This window comes from Juglans regia, chromosome 3 (genome assembly GCF_001411555.2).
Source record: "Juglans regia cultivar Chandler chromosome 3, Walnut 2.0, whole genome shotgun sequence".
Taxonomy (NCBI): Eukaryota; Viridiplantae; Streptophyta; class Magnoliopsida; order Fagales; family Juglandaceae; genus Juglans; species Juglans regia.
The window spans coordinates 28,760,005-28,782,016 of NC_049903.1; the positions used below are offsets into that span (position 1 = coordinate 28,760,005).

The 22,012-nt window shown below is 37.2% G+C and overlaps 1 protein-coding gene across 1 annotated transcript; it reads left to right on the forward strand.

Annotated features, from left to right (window-relative positions):
* The first annotated feature begins 10,216 nt into the window (after nt 1–10,216).
* LOC108997592 (adenylate kinase-like) lies at nt 10,217–13,547 on the forward strand. The gene is made up of 4 exons (XM_018973941.2): nt 10,217–10,526; nt 12,173–12,403; nt 12,645–12,821; nt 13,292–13,547. The coding sequence occupies exons 1-4, from the start codon at nt 10,377–10,379 to the stop codon at nt 13,427–13,429; spliced, it is 696 nt and encodes a 231-aa protein (XP_018829486.1). The 5' UTR covers nt 10,217–10,376; the 3' UTR covers nt 13,430–13,547.
* Nucleotides 13,548–22,012: the final 8,465 nt, after the last annotated feature.

Genomic DNA, 22,012 nt, shown 5'->3' on the forward strand with positions numbered 1-22,012 from the left:
TTTTTTCTTTTTCCTCATTTTTATAGATATGTTCCTGAACCAAAACAAGATCTGTTCCCAACATGCTTCGATCAACATCTTTCTATTCTCCATGCGTAACCTACACCGACGAAACCAAAGCATCCATATAACAAACACAAGCGTGATGCCTCTTAGATGATCTAGCTGCGAAGTCCTTCTACCTCTAGAAACCCAATTCCACAACCTTTCTCTCCAGCTTTGCCACTGTTCAAATTCAACCTCCAACATATCCGAAGCCTTTTTCCACATCGTCAACGCAAAATCCCCCTCTCCCAATACGTGATCCATCGTTTCAATCTTTGGCTGGTCACAACATACACATGCCGAGCATAAAGAGATGCCCAAGCGTTAATATTGGTATCTACACTCAAAGCCCCTTGTAATCCTTTCTAGCATATAAAAGAAATCCTAAGAGGAATACAAGGATCCCAAACAGCATTTGCCCACCTAACTTTCTCATTTTTTGTTCTGCAATTTTCCCATCCAGCTTTAACAGTGACATTTGAATTATTTGAAGCCTTCCAATAAACCGTACCTTCCAACTCCAGCCTGCCCAACTTCACCTTCAAGCAAACATACCGAGCCTTTTCTCTACCTATCATCCCCGTGAGCCGTTTTTCATGCCACTTTGTTCTTGAAATCATCTCCCGCAATATCAATTTTGGATTCTCTACAACTCCTGCCTGCTTGCCCAGAATACCAAGCCCAAGCCAATTCTCCCACCAAAACGGAATTTGTGCCTCATTAATATGCCACCCTGATTGCTCTATGACCTCCACAAAACATGATGCCATCAACTTCCATAAAGGAGAGGAATTCCATTTACACATTTCTTGTACTGGGAGATATTTTTTACAATACTTTTCCCTCATGAATTTCGCCCATAATGAGCTATCATAGAGTACAGTCCAAGCTAATTTCCATCGGATCGCCTTTTGCACCTCCATTAAATCCCGAATACCTAATCCTCCTTCTTGAGTTGGTTTAGTGATTTTTTTCCAAGACACCCAATGTTTTTTACGATGCTCCTCCGTGCCCCCCAAAGAAATCCAGCAAAAATTGAATTAAGTTTTCTAATGACCATCTTTGGTACATCCGTTACTGAAATAAGATGAATAGGTAAACTAGATAGTACATGTCATATCGTACCAATACGTCCCCCCGCAGATAATAAAATCTCTGTCCACCCATCAAGTTTTGCCCGAACTTTATTAACAATATTCTCAAAACAACGCCTGCCAATCATCGATGAGGATATAGGAATACCCAAATATGTACAAGGAAAAATCCCGAGTCCATATCCGGTGATCCTTTGCAATATTTTTTTTCTCGTATATGAAATGCGTGAGGAAAAATAAATGGCAGATTTATCTGGATTCACATTTTGTCCCGTCCACATAGAATAAATATCTATAACTTCCATGAGCCCTTTTACTGATTTTTTATCCCCATTTAAGAAAAATATAACATCATCAGCATAAAGTAAATGAGATACCTGTGTTTTCACTCCAGGAATAGAGAGAGGCTTGATTTTCTGATGAATGACTGCTTGCTTAACCAGCCTTGTGAACACTTCCTCTGCTAGAATAAACAAATATGGCGAAAGAGGATCTCCCTACCGAATACCTCTGGATAATTGAAAATACCCTCTATAAGTTCCATTCAGCATTACCGAAAAATTACAATTCTGTACACAATTCTTTAGAAGAGCCACAAACTGATCTGAAAAGCCATAAGCATGTAAGGCCTACCATAAAAAATTCCATTCCAGTCTATCATATGCCTTCATCATATCTAATTTCAACATTATATTCCCTCCCCTCGTCTTCCTATTTAGACTACGTAATACTTCTTGTGCCAATAATACATTTTCAAAAATACTACGCCCCTTAACAAACGCACCTTGTTCTTCTGAAATAATGCTAGATAACAACGGCCTCATTCTTCCAACTATAATTTTTGAAAAGCACTTGTAAATTACCGAGCATAGACTAATCGGCCGGAATTTAGCAAAACTATCCGGATTGTTTGTCTTAGGAATAAGGACTAAAAATGTTGAAGTATAATATGGTCCCAACGGAACACCCAAAAAAAACTCATTTGCTGCATTAAGAACATCCTCTCCAACAATATCCCAACATGAAATAAAAAAACTGGACCCAAACCCATCCGGCCCGGGACTACTATCCTCCGGAATGGTCTTCATAGCTGCTAACGTTTCTTCCATGCTTGGAATCTTAACCAGATCAAAATTCTCTTCCACCGTCACAGTCGGGGTTACAATCTGACATATTTCATCTTTAGCATTTTTATTACCTTTCGATTGTAAAAGTTTCTGGAAAAACTCTACTGCTCCATCATGCACTTCAACCGGAGACTGAAACACATGCCCATCTTGTATCTCCATTTTTCCAATCCATGCTTTCCGTCTATGATTCCTGGACATACCATGAAAAAATTTGGTATTCGCATCCCCTTCCTTTATCCATTTTGACTTCGCCTTTTGAGCCATAAATATTTCTTCTCTATGCAGCCATTCATGCAGATCTTTTCGAGCTTCTTGCAACAATTTGTCATCCTCTGCATCACCTGATTGAATTACCTTGTCTTCCAATAGAATTATCCGATCTTCCCATCGTGTAATATTCTCAAAGATATTGCCAAACGAAGTGCGATTCCATTCCTTTAGAGTATGCTTCAACCGCTTCAACTTGGCAGCCAAATTCAAAAGTCCATGGAACTTTGTAGATTCTCCCCAACTCTTTTCAACCACATTTCTGAACTCTCTATGTGTAATCCACATACGTTGAAAGAAAAAAGGCCTTGGTCCATAAAACTGTCTAGAATTTGAAATTTTAACATGTAACGGGCAATGATCCGAGGTATTTCTTGCCAAAATAAAAACCTTTGCCATGGAGTACCTCCGAACAAATTCTTGATTAACAATTACCTGATCTAATTTAGCCCACATTCGACCTCTTCCTTCTTGCCCATTACCCCATGAGAATCTTGAACCCTATTCTTGAATTTCCATAAGCCCACAATTTATTATGCAATTATTGAAGTCATCTTTAACGCCCTGAGACTTTAAAAGACCCTCAATTTTTTCATGATCATATCTGATAACATTAAAATCACCCCCAACTACCCACGGAATGTCCTGCCTTTGAACTATTTCTAATTCTCTCCATAGTTGCATACGCCCAGATTGAAGGCAACTCGAATAGATGAATGTTATAAAAATCTCACTCTCACCTTTTTTATACAACCCAGAAAACTATTGCTTAGAGCTGGAAACCAATTGCATATAAACATCCTTCTGCCAAAAAACCCAAATCTTACCTTCTTGATGATAATTAGTCATAAAGTTATCAAACTTCAATTTTCTCGCCCATTTCTTAATACGACATTCAGCTACAAATGGCTCCAAAATAGCCAAGACGTCTGGTTTTGTCTCAAAAATATACTTCTGTAATTGTAAATATGAACTGCCCACCCCCCGCACATTCCAAACTAAAATATTATCTAACATTTCAAACCTATTTGGAGGACTGAGTGAGCATACCTGGTGGAGCAACTACAGCTTTTTTCTTCTTCTTTAATTTTATAATTGGCAAATCTGGTTCCTCGTCTGGCTCCACTACGACAGCCTCTGCATTTTCAACACCCTCCCCATCCTTTTCTTCGTTCCTTCCAGACCCCTGCCGCAGAATCACATGCGTTACTGCATCTATGGAATCCACGTTACAATTTACCACATCTAGATTCACAACCCTTTCCACTTTAGCCTCTGTAGCCTATATATTGACAGTACCCACATTCATCTGATATGCTTGCACCTCTGTCTGCGCCTGAGTTTCCATCATGCAACCCATTCCAGGATCACCATCTACTACAATGTCCGAAATCCTCTCCAATTCTGCATCTACAACTTCTTCCAATAATACCTCTGCTTCCGCTATAATACTTACATCCCCATGTGTAACCTTTTGTTCCTCAGCCTTAAACAATTCATGCTCCTCTTCCACATCCCTTTCCCTGGCATTTGGCTCCTCCGTTTCTCCCTCAAAACATTGCGAACTGTTGCCTTCTTGTTGAATTTCCGTTTGATCATCTATTGCTAAGGACAACATCATTACCCCATCCGGCATAGCATAAAATACCACTTGCTCTGATTTCTTGTTCTCCGTTTCTTGCAAATTAATTTGATCTTTTTTATTCACCGATTTCCACACCAGCTTTTTTTTCCCTTTTTTATTCAGATCCTCACGAACCTGAGTTACTCTGCTTTTGTTATTTCCTGCATGTAATCTTTCCCTACTACACGTGCTATTTGAATGCCCTTGTTGATGACATGTTGAGCAATATGCTGGAAGTGTTTCAGATATCACTTCTTGAAAATGGCTTCCCAATTTATTTGGAAGACCAATCCAGAAATAATGCCTATGCTCTTTAGAAATATCCATCTCCACACACATTCTTGCTCCCTCTGGCCGTGATACGCAAGCCGTTGCATTGTCTCTTTTCAAATATCTACCGTAAGGGCCTGCAAAGATCTTCAACGTAGATTCATGAAAGAAATGAGGCTGGAGCCCTGGTAAGAAAATCCATACCAGTGCTAATGGTGATTCCTCATACTCATTAAATGAAGGTGTCCAATGGAAAATTTTGTACGGAACGTTTGCAATGTCCATCACTTCCTTAGACATAGCAGTTACGGGTGTAAACGGTCCGGTCCAATCTGGTTTTGGATAAAATCTAAGACCGAACCGGTATGTACCTGTTTTGTATTTTCCAAAACCGATTACGCACCGGTTACTCTCCTAAACCGATACTCCCGGTTTCCGGTCCGGTTTTCCGCTTTTTTTAAAATGTAAATTTCACAATTTCTCATTAAAAATTTGTTTATAAAAAAAAAACTTTTAGTATTAATTATAAGTATTAGTATTAGTTATAATCTTTTAGTAAAAACTTTTAGTATTAATTATAAGTATAACTATAATCTATAGTCTATATTAGACTATTAGTATCATTTATAAACTTATATATTAGTATTAACATTTAATGTAATAATTTATAAATTATAATATGAAATTATAAATTAATATTTAATGTATAAATTTATAATTATACATTATATATAAAACTTATTTATATTAATATTTAATATATATTTAAAATATTTTGTATAAAATTTATATATAAAAATATTATTTTTTATTTTTTTTAATCAACCGGTCCGGTTCGGTTCGGTCCGGTCCAAAAAATTTCAAAACCGGAACTGGCCGGTTTTTACATTTTAAAAACCAGTTCCAGACCGGACCGGTTCAAAATCGGTAAAATCGGTCCGGCCCGGTCCGGTTCGGACCGGTTTTCCAGTTTTCCGGTTTGAGTTTACACCCCTAATAGCAGTAACAAAATCCGCTTCATTCGTTAATCGCACCAGAACATTTCGAATCCTCCTCATCGCACCAACAACCGGCATTGAAGACACTCCCCAACGGTTCTTAATATATCCGCGAATAGTATCCAGAGAAGGTCGACGTCATTGAAATGTTAACACCACTGAGTAGCGAAATGGAGCCGCCGTTTGTGCAATCTCATTTTTGTTGAAAACAAAACACAACTCTCCCTCGATCAGCTTTGCTTCACGCATGGGGACCTCTACCTCTAGCATTGGTAAAGGTCGTGATGATACAATCTCTGCCATCGTCCTGGTTGTGGCGGCCGAAGCTCCAGTCGCCATAGCAACCAATGCACAAACTTGAAAGATCAATTAATCTTTCAATAAGTTTTCGAAGTCTTGAAACATCTTTAGAATTCTTGGAGGAATTCTTGAAATTCTTGGAGGAACATTGCAGGACACGAAGCATTCCTTCAACATGGGTTATGGCACCACAAAATTTATTGACATATTTTTGAATAATTGGCCACCGATTGGTCAATGAGGGTACAGATCATTCTTGACCGTTAGGTTTTTTTATAGGCGGAGTAATAATCATAAATTCTACTCAACAATTGTGTGGAGGTTTGGTTAGCTCCCCGTATAGAATCTATACTAATGTTGAGCCAAACTAAAATGAGGAGAGTATCTTCCTCAACAGTAAGTGCTCTTGACTGCATAAAATTACTGCTACTAGTTACTTCAAAAATTTATGTTATTTCCTTGATAAGAAAATTGGGACAAAGGGTGAGAAATGAGTTCATTGAAGCATAGCATTGTTAGTCACATATTTACCCTAAAAGAACATATGAAAACTGCCATTGGTTTACTCATGAAACTTCCATACATATTTACAATCACCCTTATTCCAAGGATGGCATATTGACACCCAACAAATACATGAGCACCTAATTATTGTATACTTAATTCATCTACTAAGTCTTACTGAAGCAAGTATCAACAATTCAATTAATCATCAGTACATACCTGATCAATACTACTAGGTCCAATTACAACCAAAGCCACATCTGATGCGTCCATTATATCTTTTCAACATATCATATATATCAGTATTATATTGACATAAGCACTTCTCACTCATCGTTTTAAACCTACAAAAATTAAGGGGGAAGATGCCAAAAAGTTATTAAATCTTTTCTTTTTACTACCTGTAAGGGTACGAGGGGGACCAAAAGTGGCTTCCTTACTTAGATGTGAACATAGTAGCACCCTACCAGCTAGGAACCGGACATGAGTGGCCTAGATGGAGAGAAGCCTCAAACACTCCTTCAAGTCGAGTTTAAACCACAACTTGGACCCTAGTCCTCCTAGGGAATTCAATGAAACCTTAGATAGCTAATACTAATAGTCTAAGGTTAATCCATATTCGGATTCGAGCTTAGGATCTAGTACATGTCGTCAAACTACTTAAGCATAACCCAAGAACTATTGATAGGTAATTAAGTCTTCTATAGGCTACATGAACTCATCCTAAAGCCATTATGTATTGCCCTCCATTGGAGACATACATTCAATTGACTTGAAGTTGGTAGTGAAGTAAAATAAAAGTTTTTCATCTTCACAGGTCCAACAATTTTTAATTAGTATCGACGTTTTCATCTATTTTATGCTCCTAAACAATCCTATCCTAGTAGCTAGAAGCTAGTTTTGTTGTTAAGAGCATTCACATTGATTTATGCATATGCATATACAAAAGCACCTCTTTTAGAGATCTACTTTGCCATTCAAGCAAAACTCACACATTGACTTATGCATATTTGAAGTAAAATAATAATAAAATATTATTATTTTTTTATTATTAATTTTTTGCCTACTTTTTTTTTCTTATAGAGTTTGCAATTAGCACGTATTGGGTTAATACATGTATTGTTTTAATAAATGCAATTAGCACCCAAAGAAATTCCATTAGCACCAAGTACTTGTATTAAGCTTTACTCAGAACCTGTACATGTATTAGCACCCAGTACATGTATTAATACAATTTCATACATCCAAATTTAGCAATTTCATATATAATAAAATACATCAAATTTATATACACAAAAAATGAATCCCATGTGCTCATAAATAGCACATATTAACATGTACTCAAAACTTACATGTGACTAATATCAACTTCATAATTCTGTGCTCAAAAAAAGTTTGTAATGTCAACTTAATACAAATTCCATGTATCAAAATCAACTTGATACAAGTTCCAAAAATTTGATTTTGATACAAATTCATTACAATACAATTTTCTCCAAGATCATTACAATACAAATTTCCAGCAGCAGAAGAGAATGAAAATAGTCTAGAATACACCAAAGCAGCTACCAATGACCTTTGGCTTAAAAATGAGGCCACCAAGGAGTAAAGCAACAACAATATCTAGCAACCACCAACAAATCCTCCAGCAACTCCACCACCAGCAAGCAGCAACAAAAACTTGGCACTAGGTCCTCCAACGGCTCCACCACTAGCAAGTAGCAACAAAAACCAGTAACCACCAACAACTCCTCCAGCGGCTCCACCACTAGCAAGCAGTAAGAAAAAGCAAACCCCACCAACCACAAAATTCACCCAATCAATTGGTACCCACCAACCACCAACAAAATACAGTTCCATATAGAGGTACAAAAAATTATTTATATTTTATAGCAACCAGCAATACAACAATACCCAAAACATGTCACTACAGTAAAAAAAAATCTAAAAAACTGAACAAAACAAAGCATACAACTATGTACGAGATATTGCCTTATTCATTTGTTCCTCAATTATTTCCATTTGAAGATTATGAAAATACTCTTGCTGCACAGAATTCATGGAACCAATATCCAATTTCATAATTTCTATATCAGTTTTCCTCTTCTTTTGAGCTAATATTATATATCTTTCTTCTTGAGACTTAATTTCGATTTCAACCTTTCTCTTCTTAACAGCAAGTAACTCAGAATTGTGATTGTTTAACCTCATTATTGATTCTTTTCTCTCCAACATATGAATCTTTCTATCATGCGTCATTTCTCTTAAGGAGTCACTAAATTCATTATCTTCTCTTTCCCTAGCTTGGAAGCATTCCTTCAACATGGGCCATGGAACCACAAAATTTATTGACATATTTTTTAATAATTGACCACCTATTAGTCAAAGAGGGTACAGATCATTCTTGACCATTAGGTTTTTTATAGGCGAAGTAATAATCATAAATTCTACTCAACAATTGTATGAAGATTTGGTCAGCCCCCCCCGTATAGAATCTATACTAATATTGAGCCAAGCTAAAATGAGGAGAGTATCTTCCTCAACAATAAGTGCTCTTGACTGCATAAAATTACTGCTACTAGTTACTTCAAAAATTTATGTTATTTCCTTGATAAGAAAATTGGGACAAAGGGTGAGAAATGATTTCATTGAAGCATAGCATTGTTAGTCACATATTTACCCTTAAAAACATATGAAAACTGTCATTGGTTTCCTCATGAAACTTCCATACATATTTACAAACGCTCTTATTCCAAGGATGGCATATTGACACCCAACAAATACACGAGCACCTAATTATTGTATACTTAATTTATCTATTAAGTCTTATTGAAGCAAGTATCAATAGTTCAATTAATCATCAGTACATACCTGATCAAAACTACCAAGTCCAATTACAACCAAAGCCACATCTGATGCGTCCATTATGTCTTTTCAACATATCATATATATCAGTACTATATTGACATAAGCACTTCTCACTCATCGTTTTAAACCTACAAAAATTAAGGGGGAAGATGCCAATAAGTTATTAAGTCTTTTCTTTTTACTACCTGTAAGGGTACGAGGGGGACCAGAAGTGGCTTCCTTACCTAGATGTGAACATAGTAGCACCCTACCTGCTAGGAACTGGACATGAGTGGCCTAGATGGAGAGAAGCCTCAGACACTCCTTCAAGTCGAGTTTAAACCACTACTTGGACCCTAGCGCTCCTAGGAAATTCCATGAAACCTTAGATAGCAAATACTAATAGTCTAAGGTTAATTATTATTCAAATTTGAGCTCAAGATCTAGTACATGTCAAACCACTTAAGCGTAACCCAAGAACTATTAAGCCACCACCCTTGGTGGTAGGTAATTAAGTCTTCTATAGGCTATAGGAACTCATCCTAAAGCTAACTATGTATTGCACTCCCTTGGGGACATCTATTCAATTGACTTGAAGCTAGCAGTGATGTAAAATAAGAGTTTTTCATATTCACATTTCTAGCAATTTTTAATTAGTATCGACGCTTTTATCTATTTTATGCTCCTCAACAATCTTATCCGAGTAGCTAGTAGCTAGTTTTGTTGTTAAGAGCATTCATATTGGTTTATGCATATAGATATATAAAATCACCTCTTTTAGATATCTATTTTGTCATTCAAGCAAAACTCTCACATTGATTTATACATATTTGAAGTAAAATAATAATAAAATATTTGGAATAGAGATTGTTGGTCGAAATTGTGGTAGACAGAGAAGTCGCGATGGATGGATGCTCGATGCATAAGTAGAAACTCCGCCCAAGGACTCTAGTTGGAGTAGAGATTACTGGGCGGCTTCGTGACCGTTTGTCGTAATTGTGGGAAATGGAGTTACACGTGGCAACACTCTGGTTGGTCAAAATGCTTCAATATTAGAAATCGCGTGGTTATGCTTTGGCAATTAAATCTGCATGATGTTTCGTTGCGTTCCAATAAACTGCACGTCACTCCTAGAATTTGACCCAAATTCGATTTCTTCTTTCTCCCCTCCCCCTCTAACGGTGGCCGTTACCCTCTTTGAGGGCATGCTTTCATCACCGGCCATTGTATCGGATGCCAATCCTCCTTTTGCCACTCTTGTCCCTGCAGAAGCCTGACCATAATCTAATCCGCCGCAATGGTCTCAAGGATAGAAATTTCCAGTGGGTATTACTGGGCTCCTCGGCCTGGGAATGGGGGAACCTTCACCAGCCGCCTATCTAACATTCTCGGTGTACCCCGCGTCGCTAACGACGATCTCATCTCCACTGGCCCCCTCTCTCAACTGGTTTTTCTGTCTAGTCCTTGATCTGTTCGTTGGAGCTCATATTACTTTGGATTCATATTATTTTTCACACAGGCTAGCTTTAGAAGTGAGCTAATTGTTTCTATTCGATATTTGTGATGATTTAATGTTTGATTTGTGACAAGTAGCTAAGAATCACTCTATTTGAACTATGAGCTGTCAGGCTTGCCATGAATTATTAGTGTTGTTTATGTTTTACTGTTTTTGTGTTAATTAGACTCTGTTTGTTTGGTTCTAAATTAGTTATTTTTGTAAAACTGTTTTTCTCGTTTTCTGGGTTTTGAGAGGGCTGGTCAATTGAAATTGATATGGTGAGCAAAAAGTTCAAGCATTGTTTTAAAGATTGGTTTCAAACTCAAAAAATTTTGAAAACCAACTCAAAAATTTTAAAAACCAACTTATGCCATTGCATGCCGTCTATGTACAACCAAAATCTCCCCTTTTTTTTTTTTTTTTTATCTCTTCACTACAGTGTAACTTTTACTATAAAGGAAAAAAAAAAAAAGATTGATACGCTGTAAATTACCCAAAAAAAAAAACGTCCACAGGAAAATTTTGACCATAATAGCCACCCAAATTTTCTATAAAGAGAAGTTTTCTTTTTCCTCCCCATTGTAGATAGATGAAACCTTTCACTGGTATATGAAGTAGGGGTTTTGTATTTCTTCCTTTCTCTTTTATAGTGACTCTGAACTGTTTTATTTTTATATAGTATCAAAAATCAATTGATTCTTCTTTGAATTTTCAAGGAAAACTTAAAAAGGTTATTATTTAAGGGTAATGATAGACTTACTACCCTCCTACTACCCATTTACTACTCTTTTTATTTTTTATTATATATTTTTTTTTTTTATTTAATGATTAAAGAAGTGACTATTATTGAAGTTGTATATTTTTTTAATTTTTTCTTAATTATTAGAGTTGTTAAAAAAATACTTAAAAGAAAATAATAAAAAAATAAAAATAAAAATACTTATCGTAAGCTGAATCATGATCTATTCTTGATGGTTTTCCTCTAACAATAAATCAAGCTGTGAGCAATTTCCTCGTGGTCAAGAGAGATTGTTATGCCTTACAATCTATTAAATATTAAGTTTTATTCAAAGAAGTAAAAAGGAATGGATTTTTTAAACTGCGAAGATTATGACCCTGATCATCTTCTTGTATTTCAATCGAAAGAGAAGAAAAAGGTGTTGTGGTAGTATGGGACAACAGAATTTTGCTTGCTACTACGAAGCCTAGATGTTTCTATTTTTGCTGCAACTCATCTAATACCAATCAAGGAACATCCCCATGTCAGAGATACCCTTCCAAAACCCAAGGGTTAGTAGGCCTGGGTTTCAATTTCTTTTTCCTTCTAACAATGTTTATTTCCCAGATAATAGTACTCTTAATCTAATTTTCCCAATCGTTAAATACACCAGTCACCAAGGACTACTTTTGTTCTCTTTTGGGCAGATAATATCTTTCTCTAATGTTTTTCTCCAACCCAAATTCGGTGACCAACCAGTATTACATTAATGTCACTTTCTCTCTCTGTCTAGTAGTAAGAAAATATCATATTCTCTCTAATACTCATGCCCTTTATGATATGTGCTCAGATTTGGCTTGATTGTTTGTGTTCTCAGGAAATATTGGAACTGGCTATTGGCATTGACTTGGTTGTCAATCTAAAGCTCCAGGAAGATGTATTGCCTAAGAAATGTCCTCAAAGAAGAATTTGCAGTGAGTTTGGGAAATTTCAATCAAGGGTGGAAATTGGAATCCTGGTATTAGCTGGCTCCACTTATTCCCCAGCCACATTGTATGTTGAATCTCATTCTTGGTCAGATGATACTGAAGCCGTAGTAAAAGAACAGGTAGATATTGTTTGATTCTTTTTCTTTGTTCTTTATTGAGGCAGCATTTGCAAGACATTTGTCAATGCAAAGAGTTCTGTCTAATCTTGTCCCTTTCATGAGGTTGGTGTCTGTGTCATTCAAATGGTTTTGATGAAAGTAAATTGCATCTCTATATTGTTTTCAAATATGCCACCTTTTGAATTTTGTACATATCGTTTTAATCTGATTATATGGTGCCCTGACAATCCTATTATTCTAGCAGAGTCAGCTGTGGAGGACTTTTATCGTAGTCAAGCAAAATTATAGGAGTTTGACCTGCCAAGAGAGTTCCCAGAATCCTGGCCAAAATTGCTGGAAGCTCTCGATCTTAATGACAATGAAGAGAAGCAGTCTGCTGCACCACTGCAACATAAGCTATTTTACTGTACCTTTGAAGGTATTCCATTCTTTGCATGTGTGATGAGAAAGTTAGCCAAGGTTAAGGGGAGGGTTTGGGTGTAGAACATCATTCAGCTTTATGATCGTTACAGTTTTTCTTTTTTCCCCCAATGAGGACTTTTGATTAATGATTTAATCAAGCTGCACTTTGAAGTGCTTGAATGATGTTCTGTAGTTACCAATATGCATATTCTTTGCTGTTATTGGTTTCAAATAATAATAAATTTCATGACTTTTTTTATAGGAGGTTTCAAATATCTGATTTAAATAGGACAATTTTCTGAAACAGATGTCCCATTTGCTATAGTTTTCTCTTGGGCTTTTTGATATTTCTTCCAAGTCAATCATGTAAGAAGTGAAGAATGAGTTTCCAGTATGTATCAGTGTAGTGTAGAGGTATTAAGAAGTCCTGTGGTTGGATGATTTGATTCTTGCTAATTGGATAGCAAATCCGTGCTTCCTTTGCAGCTGACCGAGCTGGTTGGCTCGAGTATTGCAAGCTGCAGTAAGTTAACACAGCTGCACACATATATATCATTTCTTGACTGCTGCAGTATAGATTGTGCTGTACATTTTTTACCTTCTTGCGTCAAATTGAGATTTTAAGATTATACCTCAAGAATCAAGTTCATAAATAGCTGATTTATCAGTACTTTGATTCTCCAAATCGTATGGTCCTTTTGTGTCATCTTTGTTATCGAATGGCCTATATATGGGAAACATTACAAACAATCCCATTGTGCAACTATTTCTGGGGTAATTTTGAACTAATTTTTGGTTTCGATGCCAGCAATTCACTGTTGAGCTCTTTACTTATCAAAAAAATGAAATAATTATTTGGACTACCAGAAAATTTTATAAAATGATAACTTGGTTGATCGACAAGGCAACTGGATTTGTCACCTTCACAAGTTTTGACTTATTTTGAGGCGGTATTCCTCCAGTTCTTCATCTAGTTGGCGATTATAACTAGTTCTTCACAAGACTTATAAAAAATAAAAAGTTCTTCACAAGGGTCTCCATGTCCTAGTCTGCTCCAGCACCTAATGGGTTGAATGAAAATTCTTGGCTTTGTCTGAGGGTTATCCATGGGTGACAAGGGGGTTGTTGTAACACCTGGACCCACTCAAGTTCAAATTTTTTTATTTTTTTTATTTCTTTTCACACGTTAACTTTCCCGGACGTTTTATTTTTCCGTCTATTTTCTTTTTCACCCGTAAGTCTTCCTCTCATCCACGGCATGCATGGTCTTGCACGTCTCTAGTTTATTTTTTTATCCACTTCATGTACACGCACGACTTAGTTTTTCATTCACACACGTCTCCCTCGTCTCTCTAAGATTTTCGCATCACATATATTTACACACGTTCTTCATTTCTCGACAAAAACCTACTTTAGCCGTTCTCCTTTTCCCCCCTCTTCTCGTTTTCCAACAACCGAAACATAGTTGCTGCCCTCCTCAGCCTCCATCTCCTCGGTTTCTCGCACCCCAAGTCGTGCAGCACCTTAACCGCTGGCCAAGCCGTAACACAACACGATTGTATTTTCCGTGATGCCGCTGCCCAGACAACTAGAACGTAAGCCTCAACCACCGCACTGTCATAGCCTACATCCTTGTACGTTCGCAGCTCCACCTCGCCATGCACCACCTCCACTTGACCATCATTGGAGCTCCGCTCCTCTGCCGTACACCACTGCACCACCACCTTATTGCCGAGGACAACCACCTACATAGTGAACCGAAAACTCCCCTGTTTTAACCCCCGAAAACAGAGCAACGCTCAGCCGGTGCCCTTGTCGTTCACAGCCACCTCACACGGTGCCAGCGCCTCCACGTCGTTACCACCGGCACAGAGAACTCCGACGGTCACTCCACACCGCGTCCCTACTGGTAAGCTCACATAGGGTCACAGCCTCCTCACCGTTATTCCATTCTCTCTGTCCGTCTCTCTCTTTTTCTACGCAAGGTTTTTCTCTCACTCGTCTCTCTCTCTCTCTTCCAATGCTCTGCCGAGATCATCACTGCTACGTCGCACGCTGTCGTGTGAATTTCCTCCTTGGGTAAGCCCTGCCATGCACGTTTTGTGTTTTACGCTGGTTTTTGCCGTTTTGATTGGTTTTCAAAGAATGGAAGGAAATTACTTTAATACCCTTTACTACATATTATTTAGATATGGAATTACAATTTTGCCCTTATTAGTAGATGGTTTCAATTTGAAATTTTGTTTATAATAAATATGTTTTTACATGGTTTATATGGGAAGTATAAGAAATTTTACAGAAAATAAATAGGATTTTCAAATTGTACTATAGGTAGCAAATTATTTTAGTAATTGTGTAATTTTATTTTAAACATTTAAATTACGATTAAAGCTATTTGTTTATTATTATTTAACGAAATTTTTACTTGTACTTACCTTAAATGTTGAGTATTATCAAATAAATTTAGAGAATGAGGATATTTTAAGATTATGAGGATTTTTAGATAGTGAAGTATTAAAATAGATTATTTTAGAAGTTTAGGATTAAATATCGAAATATGAGATTAATTGGAAATTTACGAGAATTACGTGATTTTTTTATAGGTGACAATTAATTATTGTTCGATATTTTTTAGGAAAATTCTGAAAATGCTAAGAAGTCCAGGTAAGCGGGGTTCCTATGCTAGACTTTGTATTAAAATAAAATGAGCTGAGGTTATTTTTGGAAAATATACAAATTTGATTATGAAAAGAAATTTGAACTACCTCAGTTATTTGTTCTGCATTACTCATGAAATTCTATTTAAGAAAAAATTATTTTATGTCATTACTGGTATAGATATGAGCTTATTTTTCATATTTTGCTTCTGAACTGTGAAAAGACAGCGAATATGAAATTTTATGCATAAATTATGTTGTGATATGATTTTGTTCTGTTCTGAAGATTTTCTGTACTCTGATATGATCTAATGTGATTTCTGAAAAACCTCTGGAATAACATTCTGTTTCTATTTCTGTTTCATTCTGATCTCACCACAGGTGTAAAACTGTGGCTTCTGTTCGGGTTGGTACTAACTTTTCTGTTTCTGGTGCACCCACTTCGGAAACAAAGTGGTTTTTTGCGTAGTCTTTCCTATGTGCACACTCGAAACTCCTAGAATGAATAAGGGGAAGATTCACATTCTGTTTCTGCTCAGTTAACTATCGGGGCTTGCACAACCCTACCACGGGGGTTAGACATGTTTTTGTTCTGATATGATAAGATAATATGTGATGTTTCAGTTTATACTATGTCAAAGAGATTTTGATTATGAATATTTTCGAACTTTCACTCTGATATTTTTATAACATACTCTAATGCTGCATTTTGAAAACAATACTTTAATTCTACATTCTGAAAGAAAATATTTTATTCTACATTCTAAACTCTATAAATACTCAGGTTTATTATATGTCCTCTTCTTACAGTTGTTGAGTTGGTTCACTGCTAACAGGGCGATTTGCTCTGGTCTCGGGCATGGGTGGGCAGTGGATTCAAAGGCCACATAGGTCAAGTACTGACCTAGATCTTGTGGGTTTAAATTTTGGGGAGACCACTTTTGTTTCTCTCAAAGCTATCGCACAAGCTACCAAAGAGTAGACGACACCTACAATATACATGCATGATGGGCCGGGGATGATGTGGTCCCCTTACAAGTGAATATTAACTCTATTGAAGCTTGGTAAGATTTCGGGTGATTCCGGATTTATTGATGGTATTGGTAGCCGCCACTCTTTGCTGTCCATAACATCACCATCTATGCATTTGAATCATTAAAGTAGCAGAAGATGGGAAGTACCTTACTTCCATACCCATGGCATGCCTCAACTATTGGGTGTAGTTAGCTGATGGATCCACGTGCATGTGCAGTCTGGCCACGTCGTGAAAGTGTGTTTTACTTCAGCTATAAATAAATATTTTAGTTAAAAAGTGATCGATAAAAATAAATTTATAAATTAATGTGATTTAATATGATACGTTATATTGTAAAATTAATTATTTTTAAAATAAATTTAATATATTATATAAAATCATATCAATTTATAATTTTTTTATAAAATCTCTTTATAATATAATAATAATAAAGATCCGTGGTACTGGAAAACCGCGGAACTACAAAAGCCGCATGCGTCCGATTAGGCAACCACCAGAAGCCTTGTGCATGTCGGTATACCACTTAGGAATGCCAAAGTTAGTACGATGATACTCTTATAACATCTTTTTATAAAAAAGATGTTAGGTATAATAAGAAGATTATAAAATTAGGCCGGAAAATGATTTACTTACAGCCGTAAATGATTTACTTACAACTGTCTTATAATTATTTTATAGTTTTATAGAAGATCAAGAGTAGTTTTGTAAAACCGATCGAAATCTATTTTTAATGAAGTGGCGTATTTGTATTAATTCATTGTAAAATAATTATAAAAAATTGTAAGTGTATTATTACTCAATTATCAATAATTACTATATAAATTTAATAGTCTAATATATATAATACATTAATTAATTAGATCGTACATACTGTTTTTGAATCGAAGTTTATATGATAGATCAAATTCAACATAATTATATGCGAGTTTCATTATTGTAGTTCTCTTTGTATGCTTTAACATTTCTCATCAATTCTTTATTTCATTATTACTGAAGATATCTCACCACCGACATATTCTGAAAAATGTATATTTATACTTTTCAATTACTTTTATTTTATTTTATTTTATTTTATTTTATGGATGGTGAAAAATACTGACACCATAATGCATAGTTATATTGTTTTGGTAACTCCTTTTTCAAGCAAAAACCAATATATATACATGTGTGCATGTTTTAAGTGTAAAGATAATGCATAGTACTTGTGACACCCGGCCCCTTCGATGTTATATTTCCTTCTTTTTCCCGCCAAGCCCCGATAACTCCTAGTCTCCTACAAACTTCCCCATGTTTCACGCAGCCACAACACCGAGTAACGCCCCCCACGCTAATTTCCATCCCAAATCACAACTCCCTCTCCTCTGTTTTCTTCCTATTGGTCTCTATTTCTCAATTTTTATTTTCACGTACTCTTCTACTCTCCCCAAACCCCCAGCCTCCATCTAACACAACCACCCCCCCACCGCATGCTTCTCCACCAACAACCTCTTCTCCACCGTTGAACACCATGGAAACAGTCTAGGTGCACGGCCAACTCAAGCACAAACCTCGGTTTTAGACAACTCAAAACAAAGCAACAAACCTCCATATTCGGACAACCACCTGTTAAAGTAAAAACGATTCTATAATGTGGAATAACACTTTAGAAACAAGAATCGACAGGTTTTAATTCCAAGAATAATACCTCCAATCATTGATGCTATTCACCAGTTTGCTGCGTTTCTCACTATATTTGGCACTTACAAACTTTTCTCCATTCTATTTAGATAGTGTAAGATTGAAGGGAATTGAGTGAGTGAGTCTGGGGACCAAACAATGTATTTATAGTCGAAGCCTCCATCAAGTTTTGGTGTTACGTGTCTCACGTGCTCCTATTTTTATGGGATCAGTTATGAACGTGATGAATAAGAGTGGTGGACCACTTTAAGACTCCTAAGCGATAGACTCGTTCTCACGAACGGCCTCCGTGAGAAACGGTCAACACCACCCTCATCCACACCGGGAGTTAAACCACCCATGACAGATCCTCAAGCCTACTGCACCACCATGGCGCTGGTTGCACCACCATGGAGACCGCCGTAAGCCGTGGTCATCCCTTACAGCAAGCCGAGTTACACCACACCAATATCATACCGAGCCGATCACGTATGCATAACCCTCTTGAGTTCCTCGCGAGGCAGCCCATCGGACGTCACCACCCAACCACTGTCAACCCACACACGAACACTATTTCCTAGCCACCGTGCCCAACCACCTTCACCCAATGCAACATCCGTTCGTGCCCCACACAAAACCGAGAATCACCATGCAAAATCGACACAACCCATGCGAAGGCCCCCTGTTTTTATACAACAAAAACAGAGCAAGTTTTCTTACTCAGCCCCCCACCGTGCACTGTCATTGGAAGGTGTTAGATGATAAAGGATAAATAAGCTACATGTCGCTTATGTTTATATTTTTATTCTTTATTCTTTATTATACACAGCTGTAAATACATGTTCCCTTTACTTTCTGTAAGTTTGTTAATATTTGCTTTACTTTCTGTTAGTTTGTTAGAGCTCCACTGGGTATATAGGCTACGGCTTCTATCTTGTTGAATGTAAGAAAACAGTATTAAATATACAGAGGAATTTCTTTCCAGAACCTCCAAACGCTCTCTGTTTTTCTTCTTGTTACCAATCACTTACATGGTATCAGAGAGCCATTGAGAGCAAAATGGAGTTCTCCGAATCACATACTCCACCCGATTCACCAACCCACTCAAATCCCCTTACAAACCCTCCCTTCCGATATCTCAATCTTGCAGATCCTACAAATCCTTACCTTTTAGATCACGGCGATAGTCCTTCAATCACCCTTGTCGCCGATCTACTCACTACCGAAAATTACACAACCTGGTCCCGTTCGATGAAACGTGCCTTACGCGCTAAGAATAAGCTAGGTTTCATCGACGGCACCTTAACCAAACCCAATTTTCCCGCTGGTCCTTTAATCGACCTCTGGAATCGGTGCAACGACATGGTAGTGTCATGGATTCAAAACTCCATCACTACCTCTCTCAAATCCAGTGTTGCCTTTGTCGACGATGCCTACGAAATTTGGATGGATCTTCATGAGCGGCTGTCTCACCAAAATGGGCCCCGAATCTTCCAATTGAAGAAAGCTTTGGCTTCTCTTTCCCAAGAAAATGACTCGGTAAGCATCTATTATAGCAATCTCAAAACTCTTTGGGATGAAATGGCAATTTATGACCCCCTCCCCACTTGTTCTTGTGGCACTATGAAGATTTTTTTGGACCAATCCCAACGGGATTGTGTTCTTCAATTTTTGATGGGTTTGAATGATAGCTATTCTCCAATTCGTGACCAGATCATGCTATTAGACCCTCTTCCCCCTGTTTCCAAAGTTTTTTCCCTTGTACAGCAACAAGAGCGCCACCACCGAATCACTTCCCATTCCCAACCTTCTGAAACCCTAGCCCTTGCTGTCAAGAAACCGTATACTCCTTCAAAATCATCTCCCACAAATCAAACCAACCCCAGAAAAGATCGCCCCTATTGCACTCACTGCAAAATCTCAGGTCACACTGTGGAAAATTGTTTCAAACTTGGAAATGCCGACCCTCCCCTTTGTACCCATTGCAATATGCTCGGTCACTCTATTGAAAAATGCTATAAGCTTAATGGATATCCACCGGGTCACAAATTCCATAACAAACAGCCTCATAGTTCTCATGCTAATCTTTCTATTGCTCCTGAATCTGTTGGTGTTGGTGAGGATAAGGTGGGTTTAACAAAGCTCCAATATCAGCAGCTGCTAGCTCTACTTCAAACGCAGGATCCTATCTCGGCTAATGTTCTGCATTCCAGTTCATCAAATCCTACCTCCCAATCCAACATGTCTGGTATACTCAATTGTTTTTCAACACACACACATGCTTCTTTGAATTCATCAAACACAAATTGGATAATTGACACTGGTGCTACAGACCACATGGTTTGTAGCACCTCCTTGTTTTCTTCTATTCACTCCACGGTTTCATACTCTGTTAAGCTTCCCAATGGAAGTTCAGCATCTGTGACACATGTTGGTACTGTCCATTTATCCAATACTATTATTCTCACAGAAGTTCTTTGTGTTCCTTCCTTCAATTTCATTTTAATTTCTGTGCCAAAGCTGACAAAATCAAATAATTGTTGTTTCCTCTTCTTTTCTTCTCACTGTTTTATTCAGGACCTACATTCTTGGACAACGATTGGGAAGGGTGACCTGCTGCATGGACTCTACCATTTTCATTGTTCTGTCGTGCCACCTACTGCCCTCACCAATTACTTTTCCACTTATAAACACAAACCACACACAAATCCCACTTTTTCTGCTTCTGTTACACAGAATATCACACCATACAACCTATGGCATTGTCGCCTAGGTCACTTATCCAAAAATAGGCTTCAATTAATTCATGATCTCCCTGTAAACACTCACAGATCTTTTACTAATGAAATACCTTGCACTTTGTGTCCTTTGGCAAAATTTAACAAATTACCTTTTCCTGATAGTGTTCATGCTTCCTCTAGAATATTTGAAATCATCCACTGTGATATTTGGGGACCTTCCCCCACTATTGCACATGATGGTTCCAAATATTTCTTAACTATTGTGGATGACTTTTCTCGTTCTACATGGCTTTATTTACTCAAAACCAAGGCTGAAACTCGCAAGTGCATTGAATCTTTCTATAGTTTGATTGACACACAATTTAACATGAAACTTAAAATCTTAAGAAGTGACAATGGTGTTGAATTTCAAATGAAAGAATTTTTTAATAACAAGGGCATTATTCATCAAAGAAGTTGTGTGGAAACCCCTCAACAAAATGGCATTGTTGAGAGGAAACACCAACATTTATTAAATGTCACTAGAGCTCTCATTTTCCAATCCGGTTTGCCCCATAAATATTGGAATCATGCTGTCCTCACAGCCACTTACATCATAAATAGACTTCCCTCACCCATTTTGAACAACCAGACACCATATGAAAAACTTTTTCAACAAAAACCAACCTATACTCATATGAGAGTATTCGGATCTTTATGTTTTGCTGCCTCTCTTTCACAAGGCAGAACCAAATTTCAGCCTAGAGGTCGACTTTGTGTTTTTATTGGCTATCCTTTTGGCATTAAAGGATATAAACTTTTAGATATTCAAAACAACACCATTTTCATTTCAAGAGATACTATTTTTCATGAATTTGTGTTTCCTTCCCACACCATTAATTCTAACCATTCTCCACCCACAGATTTATCACCAATTTTTTCTCTCAATCCACCTCCCACATCACAAATTGATTCTCCTTTCTCACCACTCACATCTCCTTTTTTTTTCTCACACAACCCACACAGCACTTCAACTCCTCCCAACCATCTCCCCACTACCGAAATTCAATCCTCCACACCCCAACCAGCACCTACTCCTACACCTGTCCACACACTTACACAACCCAACTCATCACCC

Bases quoted from the DNA above. Each gene is read 5' to 3' on its own strand.
- LOC108997592 (XM_018973941.2), top strand. From the start codon at position 10,377: ATGGTCTCAAGGATAGAAATTTCCAGTGGGTATTACTGGGCTCCTCGG. The intron at 10,527-12,172 runs GTTTTTCTGTCT...TTGTGTTCTCAG, and splicing joins CTGGCCCCCTCTCTCAACTG to GAAATATTGGAACTGGCTAT. The intron at 12,404-12,644 runs GTAGATATTGTT...CTATTATTCTAG, and splicing joins AAGCCGTAGTAAAAGAACAG to CAGAGTCAGCTGTGGAGGAC.